General features: G+C 36.4%; 1 protein-coding gene across 1 annotated transcript in view; it reads left to right on the top strand.

The window, feature by feature from the left end:
- NALCN (sodium leak channel, non-selective) overlaps positions 1-13,125 on the top strand; it is a 308,773-nt gene that overhangs the window by 137,735 nt on the left and 157,913 nt on the right. Inside the window, 1 exon segment of the mRNA XM_032592429.1 lies at positions 7,458-7,625. Coding sequence (XP_032448320.1) covers positions 7,458-7,625 — 168 coding nt within the window.

The raw sequence follows: 13,125 nt of genomic DNA, 5'->3' as shown, positions 1-13,125 counted from the left end.
TATAGACCGTTAAGAGGAAAGAATCTGTATGCAGCCAGAATTGCCATGTCCGTGTTAAAAATGCATTTTGGATAGAGAAGGTTTAAGAGAGTATGCAACCTGTGATATTTATCTGAGCAAACTACTCCCAAGTATGCTAATCCCAAGTGTATCAGAGAAATAGAAAAGGAAAGGTAGATCAGAGAAGCTGACAAGGAAAGAAAAGAGGTAGGTATTAGATCCAAATGAAAGATGATTTTTAAAAAGATGCCAAATAAGAATTTTGAGGGAAAAAAAAGAAATAATTATGGTTCAAGAAACTAAAAGTAAATGTGTAAACAATCTCAGCAAAAGCAGGATTTAGGAAGGGGCATGACACCCATGGAGCGTGGGGTGATAGAAGCATGCTATGAAATTTGTGGGTGGGTGGGGGTGTGAGGGATGGGTGAGCAAGCAGATTTATGTGGGAGAGAGAGGAGCTTATAATTATTTCATATTAATGCGATAATAAAAAAGATAGATTGATTTCTGACAGTTGGGAATTGAACCGTGGGATTAGAAAAGCAGTGTAGAATGTCCAAATTAACAATGGGGAGAAAGAAATCAGCAACAGTTTGACCAGGTCAGAAAAGACAAGAAAAAGTTAAAAGATGAAATAGCAATGACTTACAAAAAAACCGGAAAGAAGACCAAGTTTAATTTTGATACATTAAATGTGTACAGGTTGAATTTTCTTATCAAAAGACATAGAAAATCCAATAAAGCTTAAACCCAAACTCAGATAGTATATTGATAATAGGAAACACATACAAGGTGGCCCTAAAAGGTGGCTGAGAATCATGTCTCTATGAAACAAGTAAAAGTGACATCTAAAATATTAAAACATTGTAAATGCTTAGTAGAACATGCAAAAGATTAAGGAATATTCTCAAGGCCAAAAACTTATGTGTGATTTGAGTGTGGAACATGAGATGGACACTAATGCCAGTGGCTACCCTCTAGGCATTTGCATATCCTTGTCACCTAAAACTCGCCATTTTAAGAGCTATAACCAGTGTAGAAGAAGAGGCTGTGAACATGAGGTGCCAGAACAGAGACCCCCACATAACATAGGACACATGGAGTCTGTGCTTCAATGAAAAAAGGATAAAGTCCATCCTCAGAAGGATGTGATGAGGAAAACTTCAATCTTGACATTGACTCCAGATGGATAGAAAAAAGAATAAGCTTCACTGTAAATGAGTCAGCACAAGCCCGCCCTCACATGGAGTTGGAGTTCCCATGGGTTGTACCTACTTTCAAAGATGAGATCGTTCTTATTTTATTTAAGAAATTATCAATCATGCAAAAGATGGAAAACTCCACAGTAAGTCTGATAAAGCTACCATAAGCTTAACCAAATCCTGATAATGGTAAGGCAGGTAAAATTATAGACGAATTTCATATATAACAATAGCTACAAATATTATAAATAAAGTGTTATTCAATAAAGTCCAGCAGGTTAGCATTACCATCTAAGATTTATTCCAGGAATACATAAATGGTCAACATCAAGGACTTGTGTGATATATCCCATTGCCTCAATGAATTAAAAGCTAAAATCCTGTAAGTAGAACAGGAAGTGAATGGAAGTCCTTAAACATGGTAGCAATTAATTACCAAAACCCACTGCAACCATTATATATGAATGCTGGAAAACTTTCTTTGAAAATAGGAGCACATTATAGATTCTTTTTGACACTTCATTGGGTAGTGTATAACTGTACAGCTGTACCATTATAGCTAATGAATTAATGCAAACTCCAGAATAAGTCTTGAAAAACAAATCTTATCTTCATTTGCAGATAAAATGTACATATTTTTTGTAAAATCCAGGAGATAATATTTAAAAGATTAGAATTAATAGAAGAATCTAGTATGGCAGGTATAGAAAATCAATATAGATAAATCAGTATCTTTTTTCTCCACTGGAACAACTAGGTGGAAATGGTAAAAAAATAAAAAGTAAAAAAGGTAAAAAAAACCACATTTGAATTAGTTATTGGAATATTAAATTCATAGAAATAAATTTCACAAGCAAACAATAACATCTTTGTGGGGGAAATTAAGAACACAGATTTATCAAAGAACACAGTCCAAATGAATAGAAAACAGTGTGTTCTTGGATATGAAGCCTTGATAGTAATCCTTGTGAAGTCCATTTTTGTTTTAAAAGGTAAAGAAAAAATTTAAAAAGATAAATATAGATATATGTGACCATATAAAATCTAAAGTGCTTGTAGAACTAATGCCACCAAAGTTAAAAATCAAACTAATGACTAGAGAAAAAATATTTGCAGTTCATATAGTGGGCAAAGATTAATGTCCTTAATATCGGCAACTCCAAAAGCTGATAAGAAAGAGAAAACACTACCATAGAAAATTGGCAAGGTTATGAACAGGAAAATTGTTTTAAAAAGAAAAATCCAAATGATCAATACATATATGAACAGATAAGCAAAGGTTTGATTAAGTTTGATTACATCTGGTGATTCTTCAGATTTAGGACAAGAAACCCTTTCCTACCTTGCTGGAAGGCAAAAGACTTACTATAGCATTTTAAAAATAATCCCTTAATATTTTTAAAATATCAAATATGCAAACCTGTCCTTTGCCCCAGCAATGCCAGCTTTGAGAATCTATTCATAGACATAAAAGCCCAATAAAATACTGGTATTGCATAAGGATAGTTAGTGCAGTCTTGTTTTAGAAGTAGCAAAGTGCTTAACCATTTTTCCTGATGATTCCTTATCAAGGAAGTACCACCCTTCAATAAATCAGTAAGGAAAATGTTGAATTAAGTAAACACTGAAGATTTCTGGGTAAGATGGCACAGTAGGAGGACCCTAGGCTCACCTGATCCCACAGATACAACTAGATAACACACACATCAGTGTAAATAATCCAGAAAACAACCTGAGGACTGGCAGAACAGAGTCCCCACAACTAAATGTAGAGAAGAGGCCATATTGAAGAGAGTAGGAAGGGTAGAGACATGGTCAAGAGCTAAAGGACCTTGAGAACTGTCCATGGGAGGGAGGGATGCCTGGGCATGGAAAGCAAAGAGTAACAGACCCTCACACCAGGCATCCCAGGTACAGGGAGCCTGGATAGGAAGAGGAATCTTTGTAATTTGACTTTGGGAACCAGAGGGGGCCTAATTTCAGTAATTCTTACAATCAGTAGAAACTTTAAAAGTCAATAGGCCCCACTCTGGGAGGGCCTGGAAGGCAATAGGAAAATGACTCCCCACCCTTAAAAGGACAACACAACAAACAGCCCCAGGGAGATACAGCATAGAAGCAGCAGTTTGAAAAACATCTGGGATTTATGGAAGGGACATTTGTTTACTAATCTCAGACCATGTGCTAGAGGGGCAGGGGTCTTTAGGAGACTTCAAGAACAAAAGAGCTGGCAGACACCAATTCCTTCCCCCACCCCCTAGCTTAGGCATTTGTATACCTGTGGGACAACACTCTCTACCTAATTTGTTAACAGTGTGCCCCACCCATGCTTCTTTTGTAGACCTGCCCCCTTCAATACACTCTTGACTGGAGCCCAACCAAAGCAGTGCCACAAGCCTGGCAGTATGTAAACAGCCCCAACAGGGGCCAGCACCACCCCAAGGTGACTCCTACCCTGGGGAGAGGGGAAGATAACTACACACACCAGTCTGACTGTGGCACCAGCACTGGGTTAGGGGCAGACATCTTCTCTGACTGCTGGTCCTACCCATCAATGAAAACTTTACGGGGGACAAGACAGGGGAAGCACCCTACAGTTTGGTGCTACTGCATTTCTGGCAAAACCTGGTCTGACTCAACTCAAGTCCAAGGCGGCCCCAGCCCAGCCCACTAACAACACAGGGACCCAACCCTGCCCAAAACAGGCAAAAAGAGCAATTGGAGATGACTAGACTGAAGGCAAAAAAGACTCAGCCATAACACTAGGGCACACACAACATAATAGGAGATACCCTTGAAGCACCAAGTTCTGGTGAGCAGGGGACATTGCACAGCAGGGCACTACAGGAACTCTTCATGAGGCCACTACTTCCAAGAGAGATGTAGCTGACTTTCCTAACACATAGAAGCAGACCCAGAGAGTTAGACAAAATGAGGATTCAGAGGAATATGTTCCAAATGAAAGAACAGGACAAAATTACAGCAAGAGAGTTAAGTGAAATGGGGATAAGTAATATGCCTAATAAAGAATTTATAGTCATAAAGATACTCACTAGAATTGAGAAAAGCATGGAAGACTTCAGTGAGGAGGTCCCTAACAAAGAGAAAGAAAACATAAAAAGAACCAATCAGAGATAACAAACTCAATAAATAAAGTTAAAAATACACTAAATGGAATAAGTAGACTAGAGGAAGCAGAAGAATGGATCAGCGACCTGAAAGACAGGAGTGTGAAGCAATCAAGCTGAACAGGAGAGAGAAAAAATAATAATAAATTAAAATAGACTTAGGGAACTCAATGACACCATCAAACATAATAATAACATTTGCATTATGAGGATCCCAGAAGAAGAGAGAGAAAGGGGGGCAGAAAATTTACTTGAAGAAAAAAATAGCTGAAAATTTGGAGGAGGAAACAGAAATACAGATCCAGGAGGTAGAGAGCCCTAAACAAAATCAACCAAGGAGGTCCACATTAAGACACATAATAATTAAAATGGCAAAAAAGTAGTGACAAATAAAGAACTCTATAAAATCAGTGAAAGAAAACCATTACATACAAGGGAAACCACATAAGGATATCAGATGATTTTTCAGCAGAAACTTTTCAGCCAAAAGGGAGTGTCCTAATAGATTTAAAGTGCTAAAAGAAAAAACCTGTAGCCAAGAATACTATATCCAATAAACCTATCATTCAGAGTAGAAGGAAAGATAGAGTTTCCTAAACAAACAAAAATTAAAGGAATTAATGATCACTAAACCAGCTCTACAAGATATGTTAAAAAGGATTCTTTGAGTGAAAAATAAGACCCTAAGTAGGAGTAATAAAAGGGAGAACAGGGGTGCCTGGGTGGGTGGCTCAGTCGTTGAGGTCCGACTTCAGCTCAGGTCATGCTCTCGCAGTTCGTGAGTTCAAGCCCCACGTCAGGCTCTGTGTTAATAAAACAGCTCATAGCCTGGAGCCTGCTTCAGATTCTCTCTCTCTCTCTCTCTCTCTCTCTCTCTCTCTCTCTCTCCCCTTCCCCTGCTCATGATCTGCCTCTCTCTGTCTCTCAAAAATAAATAAATGTTAAACATTTTTTTAAAAAAATTAGGGAGAACAAAAGCAGTAAAATTAAGTATATCTATACAAATTGGTCAAGGGATTCATAAAATAAAAGGATGTAAAGTATAACACCATACACATAAAAATGTGTAAGGGAGCAGAGTAAAGAATGGGTTCAAACTTAAGCAACCATCAACTTAATATAGACTGCTATGTGCATAACATTTTAGATACAAACATAATGATAACCAAAAACCAAAAACCAGTAATAGCTATGTAAAAAATAAAGAGAAGGGAGTCCACATATGTCACTAAAGAAAGCCAGCAAACTGAGAGAAGATAGCAAGAGAAGAAAGGAACAGAGAATAACTACAAAAACAACCATAAGACAAGTCACAAAATGGCAGTAAGTACATACCCATCAATAATTACTTTGAATGTAAATAGACTAAATGTTCCAATCAAAAGACACAGGGTGACAGAATGGATAAAAAAGCAAGACCCATCTGTATGTTGCCTATAAGAGACTCATTTCAGACTTAAAGACGTATGGACATTGAAAGTAAAGGGATGGAAAAGCATTTATCATGAAAATAGAAGTGAAAAGAAAGCTAGGGTAGCAGTACTTATATCAGACAAAATAGACTTTAAAACAAAGACTATAACAAGAGACAAAGAAGGACACTATAGAATCATAAAGGGAATAATCCAACAAGAAGATATAACAATCGTAGATATTTATGTATCCAACATGGAAGCTATCCAACTTTCTGACACAATTGAGACTGTTGAAAACAGACTGTATTTTTCCCACTGCATATTCTTGCCTCTTTTGTCATAGATTAATTGACCATGTAATCATGGGTTTATTTCTGGGCTCTCTATTCTGTTCTGTTGATCTATGTGTTTATTTTTGTGCCAGTATGATGCTATCTTGATTACTACCTCTTTGTAGTCTATCTTATAATCTGGGACTGTGATGCCTCCTATTTTTTTATTTTTCAAGATTGCTTTGGCTATTCAGGATTTTTTGGGTTCCATAAAAATTTTAAGGTTGTTTGTTCTAGTTCTTATACTTCTTCCTTACCAACTTGGATGCCTTTTATTTCTTTTTCTTGCCTTATTGCTGTGGCTTGGACTTCCAGTACTATGTTGAATAAAAGTGGTGAGAGTGGACATCCTTGTTTTGTTCCTGATCTTAGGGGGAGACTTTCCACTTTTCAACTTTGGATATGATGTTAGCTGTAGGTTTTTCACATATGGCCTTTATTATGTAATATGAGTAAGAAAAAAATCCCTTCTGATACTCTGTGTTGGCCAAGAATAAGAGAAGGGAGCTCTCCACTACTCCTATTTTCCAGTAAATATCCTGGTATCTTCTCAGAGGGATATGTTTGACTAATTCCAATACCCACTCTTGTGCTCTTTAATTATAAGTTAATTTTATATTACACACTTTCATTCCAGTTGCAAACTTTTTTATAAAATGAGTTTTTTTACCCATTGGACAAGTAAAGGAAAAATAACATGCTGTGTTTATGAGTACTTTTTTATAATATTGGTATTAGTAATAGCAAATTCATAGAATTAATGTGATAGATTAAATGGTTATACTAATTTATTAATATAGTAATATGCATTGTTAATTTTCTTAATTAATATTCTAGGCATAAATCATATTAATATATTAATTTATGTGTGCATATACACACACATAATGCTTGATATAGAATCCATATTTCTTTGCTTGTTTATGTGGCCCAAAACATAAATTAGATCTACACGTTTTTATTTTAGTTTGATGATGCTTAGTAAGATGCAAGTCATTTTACAATATGCCATATGCATTATAGAAACTATGTTTAGAAAATATAAAGTATGGAAAAATGTAGACTTTCTGTGTATACAGAATTTAATAAATGACGATGACTTTTAAATAATATCAGATAGTGAATAATAAAGAAATAATACCACTTAGAAACATTTAACATTTTAACACATTTTACTGATTGCTTTAGATGTTTTTGGTCTTCTGTGTTCTAGTTGGTGTTTTTCAAAACCATTTTTTTTATAACATGTCATTCTAGATTGTTGTGGGCTTTTCATTTTATATAACAGCAGCTGAGATTTACACACTAACAAATGTATGAGGCATTTTGAAATAAATTACAGTTTTACGTTCCAATTTCCCTGTCTCTTTGTTCCTCCAGGTGGCTTTTACAGTACTTTTTGATTTGGAAGCACTTCTGAAGATATGGTGTTTGGGATTTACTGGATATATTAGCTCATCTCTCCACAAATTTGAGCTACTGCTAGTAATTGGAACTACTCTTCATGTATATCCAGATCTTTATCATTCTCAGTTCACATACTTTCAGGTAATATGAATAATGTCTATTTGTCAGTAGAATTTGTTTCTTTCCAGAGGAAATACCAGTTATGTAATAATAACTATACATAATTATATTAAATGGTTATATACAATTATTATATAATAAACACAAACTTGATATAGGCCCAGCGACATCTTCAGTGCCAAAAATAGTGCATTTATAAATTATAACATTGTTTTTAAAACTTCTGAAAATTCACAGTGGAGATGTTTTAGATGAAATTTTCTCCTAAGATGAAAAAAGATGCATTCCAACTTCACTGACTTTATTTATTAGAGATTCCAAAGCTGTTATTTTCAGAGCAGTTTTAACTTCAGCTGCCAGACTGCAACCTGAAACTCTATACTTCTGATACCTGGGGAAAGGACATGAAAATATAATTCACAGAAATGATAACAAATATCCTGCAAACACATGGGTTAAAAGGTAGGCCTCTAGTAATCATTGCCAAACATACTGAAATCACAAAGGATATATGGTTCAAGCTTTCAGTACATCAACATCTTTGGACATAAGCCCTTTGTCATTTGTTGGGTTATATCCTTAGGCTTGGTTATAAGAAGTGAGATGAGTAGGGCAATAGACATATACATGTTTAAAACTCTTGGTACAAAATATACTTCCCAATTATGCCATTGTATGCTCTTGGGCACTGCTGCCTAGATTCACAAAATCAACATGAGTATTTAATATATATGTTTGATAATTATAGCAAATATGCTTGATAATCAAAACAACAAAATATCTTTTATTTTTTTTTTTTTTAATTTTTTTTCAACGTTTATTTATTTTTGGGACAGAGAGAGACAGAGCATGAATGGGGGAGGGGCAGAGAGAGAGGGAGACACAGAATCGGAAACAGGCTCCAGGCTCCGAGCCATCAGCCCAGAGCCCGACGCGGGGCTCGAACTCACGCACCGCGAGATCGTGACCTGGCTGAAGTCGGACGCTTAACCGACTGCGCCACCCAGGCGCCCCCAAAATATCTTTTATAGACCTATTAAGTTAACCAAATTAAGAAAAATATTGGTCCCGGGGCACCTGGGTGGCTCAGTCAGTTGAGCTTCTGACTTTGGCTCAGGTCATGATCTCTCACTCTGAGTTCAAGCCCCGTGTTGGGCTCTGTGCTGACAGCTCAGAGCCTGAAGCCTGTTTCAGATTCTGTGTCTCCCTCTCTCTCTGACCCTCCCCATTCATGCTCTGTCTCTCTCTGTCTCAAAAATGAATAAAAACATTTTAAAAATTAAAAAAAATATATTGGTCCCTATTTCAGCAAGGATACATATACAAAATATATTCATGGCTTTAAAATTTCTATACTTTCTCACAGATAATTTTTTAGTGAAAAGTTAGAAATAGAGTAATCTTTGAATCTAAAGATATTTATTTGAGAATTGTTTACGAGATTAAAAAAATGAGAACTTTTAAAATGGTAAACATTTGAGGAATAGCTTAGCAAGTCATATGCGAATTTGACCACAAAAATAATGACAATGATGAATTTGTAATTACTCAGAGACATGATTAAAATAATATGATTATATTTTATTTAAACACAAAACAGTATAAAATTATATAACATATATATGTTATATGTATGTATATCTATAGCTATATATTTATCTGTAAAATACCTATAAATGGAAAAATAACAGGAAAGAAATAAACCAAATTATTACAGATTATTAACAGTCATTATGTCTAGTTTGTTTATATTAGTCAATTTTTCTCAAAATACCTAAAATTAGCGTGCAAGGTTCTAATAGTTTTATATATATATAGACATAGTCACATAGTACGCAACTCAGTGAGTTTGCAACTTTTTTTTAGTTTATTTTTTGAGAGAGAGAGAGAGAGTAGGGGAGGGACAGAGAGAGAAGGAGAAAGAGAGAATCCTAAGCAGGCTCCACACTGTCAGCACAGAGCCCGATGTGGGTCTTGAACTCACAAACTGTGATTTCATGATCTGAGCTGAAATCAAGAGACGGAACGCTTAACCAACTGAGCCACCCAGGTGCCCCGGGTCTGCAACTTTAATGTTATCTTTGATTCTGGATTATAATCGATAACAGTTTATGTTAATGGTTAAGTGATTTTCATTTGTATCTCTCTCTGTTTGACCATGTTTATATTTCCCTAATGAAATAATTAAACACTGCCTGGATTGTTTTGTGGAGAAGCTTAAGTGTCACAAGGATTTTTGCGCATTCACATATAAGAACTGACTGTCTTGAGCAGATTGGCTCTTCGTGGGTCCACTTTGATTTCCCTTGTGGGTCCTCACATTTCTCATCTGACATGGCCTTTCCTCATCGTGTTGGTGGTGAATTTCACATTTTCGCATTTAAGTGAAGTCAACAGTTTAGTACAAAATGACTCCCTTTATAACATCAGTTATCTCTGAGAGCAATCATTGGTGTTCTTCATCTATTTATTCAAATGATATTTACTGAGCACCTACTATGTGCCAGGCACTGTTCCAGAAACGGAGGACAGAGGTAAATATGCAGGGAAGAGCCCTAGCTCAGTAAGCTTACATTCTAGAGGGCAAATAGTTCACAAACAAGGATACAAAAGAATGTGGAATAAAGTTCTGGAAATGCAGTAAAGGAGAGACAAGGGTGAAAAGGATGGAGATTGAGGGTGGGGTGCTATTTTAGATAGGTTGCTCATGGCAGCCCTCTCTGAAGAAGTTGCTTTTGAGCAGAGACTGAGTGAAATGAAAGGGCAAGCCAAGAGAACCACAGGGCAACTGTCCTGAGGTAGAAACATGCTTGCTGTGTTCGAAGAATAGCACAAAGGCCAGCATGGCTGGACTGGAATGAGCATAGGGCACCATTGTCCTGTAGGAAGAAATAAAGTGTTACAAAATGCTACAGCTCTGATGTACCGGATAATTATGATGACATCAGCTGGGATTTATTGTGCATTTACTATGTGCTGGGCACTGGACCGAGAGCATCATGCTATTGGTTAGGCACCACAATCCTGGGAGACAGAGAGCACGCATGCACGCTGAAGTGCTAAGACACTTGATAACTTGCTCAAGACCACATAACTAACAAGTGATGGAAACGCATTACTAAGAAATTTAATTTCATAGTCCATATTCTTGGCCATACAATTTCTGAAGTATCTCACTTGTAATTAGCAGAGTGATCTTGAAGAGATAGACTTAGAAATGTGACCAGGAAAATATGCTTTGGAAATAGCCACAAAATGTTCTGCAGTGCTTATCTTTGAGAGTATGGTTTACTTTATTTCCTGTCTGTGGAAGCACCAAATCAAAAGGCTTTATTGGGTAAACAGAGTGAAAAGCATATTTATCCCCAAATAGATGAAAAGGCGTAACTAGAGTCACTGATAAGGACTTTGCCTTTCCAAGGATGCAGGCTTTCCCCTTTGAAAATGCTGATCAAATCGGCCATGTAGGAATCATGTTAAGTTCTGCTTCTTCCAACTAATGAAATTTTAATTTATCAAAATTGCACAGATGTGCATAGGATGTTTTATTAGAATTTGGGATAGGGCTCAAAATTACTTAGGCAATCTTCTTTTTTTTTTTAAGTTTATTCATTTTTGAGAGAGACAGAGCATGAGCAGGGGAGGGGCAGAGAGAGAAGGGAGACACAGAATCCGAGGCAGGCTCCAGGCTCCAAGCTGTCAGCACAGAGCCGGACGTGGGGCTCGAACTCACGAGCTGCGGTATCATGACCTGAGCTGAAATCAGACACTTAACCAACTGAGCCACCCAGGCGCCCCTAGACAATCTTTTAAATATGATTTTAATACAAGTGGAGAAAACACACTGTATTGAAAGTTGAGCTATAAGCCAGTTAAATTGTTCCTGTAAACTTGCTCATTTTAGCTATTAACAATTAGATACTGAATCATTTATATCTGAGAATAACAAATCTGATAAGAATGTGAAATCCTTCCATATAATTATTCAGGATATTAATATGAATGTGAATATTTTAATAGTTCTTATGATAAAGCTATTTGCTCATTACTTGGAAAGATGACCTGAGTGTAATATGTGTGATTTGGGAATATATATAAATTCAAACAGAAAACTGGTAGCTTAACCATGTATATAGCATAATGTTTACTCGGAACAACATGATTTTTCACATAAATTTTCTTTTTTCAGTATTGCAGGGAGGAATTAAAATTAGCAACAAGAAAATATACGTTTTCTCAACTTCTTTACATGTGTGTCCATTTAGTTTACTAGTCATGTGGCTACATTTGGATTCTGTAGACATTCCTATTATTTCACCACAATATATTCTGTTAATTCAAAGTCTAAGGAAGTAAAAGTGGCTTCAAGTATGGCATGATGCAGAGGCTAAAATGGTATCGCGGGGGCTCAGTCTATTTCCTCACTCACTTTTCTTCTGTGTCAGTTATTCCTAAGCTAGCTTTGCTCCATGTAGTGGCAAAGATGGCTCCCAGAGCTCAAGATTTCTGTGGTGCTCACAGTAATGTGAATTGGGAATGAAAAATGGCACACCTCTTACAGGTCCAACAAAAGTTTTGAGGATGACTCAGGTCATTGTGAATACTCCCTCCCGGCCTGGATCATGGACATCACAGAGTCCCTTCTGGTCCTCATGGACCAAGAGTGGAGCAGAAATGATTTGCCAAAAGAAAATCAGGAACAGTAGGAAGCTAGGGATGCTGGAAAAATCCAAACATATGTTATTTTATATGTGTAAAAATTAAATCTAGGTTAAAAATTTTTTAATGTTTATTTTTGAGAGAGAGAGAGAGAGAGAAGGAGAGAATGAGCGGGGGAGGTGAAGAGAGAATGAGATACAGAATCCGAAGCGGGTTCCGGGCTCTGAGCTGTCAGCACAGAGCCTGACAACGGGCTCGAACCCACTAACTGTGAGATCATGACCCGAGCCGAAGTCAGACACTCAACCAACTGAGCCACCCAGGCACCCCTAAAAACTAGGTTTTAAAAGCATTTCCTGCTCTTACTCTGTTGAAGAGTATTTATTTTCTGCTACTAAAAAAGCATTCACAGTCACCTTAAGCTCTCATCAAACCATCTTGGACAACCTTTCCACTTACCATAGTTTATTTGTGCCAAGACCATAGTTTTCCTGTTTTCCTATTTCCTATCTCTAAATCTGGAATCTGTCTTATAATCAGTGGTATGCCATTCTTTAATTGGGAGCACTTTTTATTTTTCAGAGGCACATATAAAAATGTTGACATCTCAGACTTAATGAAAAATTGCTACTTTTCCATGTTTTATATTTCAACCTTGAATTACATACTAAATTATACTTTTAATCTTATAAATATGCCCTTAGGAGCTTTGCCTTTATATTATACTCCCTCTGTAATTTATAAACATTGAATCTTATTTGTCCAACACAATGTTTGGCACATAATAATTAATCAGTATTTGTTAAAGTGAAGAGCGAGTGAATTTATTAATCAGTAAGCTATGGAGAGTTGCCTTTATATA

This window comes from Lynx canadensis, chromosome A1 (assembly GCF_007474595.2).
Source record: "Lynx canadensis isolate LIC74 chromosome A1, mLynCan4.pri.v2, whole genome shotgun sequence".
NCBI classification, from domain to species: domain Eukaryota; kingdom Metazoa; phylum Chordata; class Mammalia; order Carnivora; family Felidae; genus Lynx; species Lynx canadensis.
The sequence above is the reverse complement of the archived record's forward strand: the minus strand, read 5'-3'. Positions and strand labels throughout refer to the sequence as shown.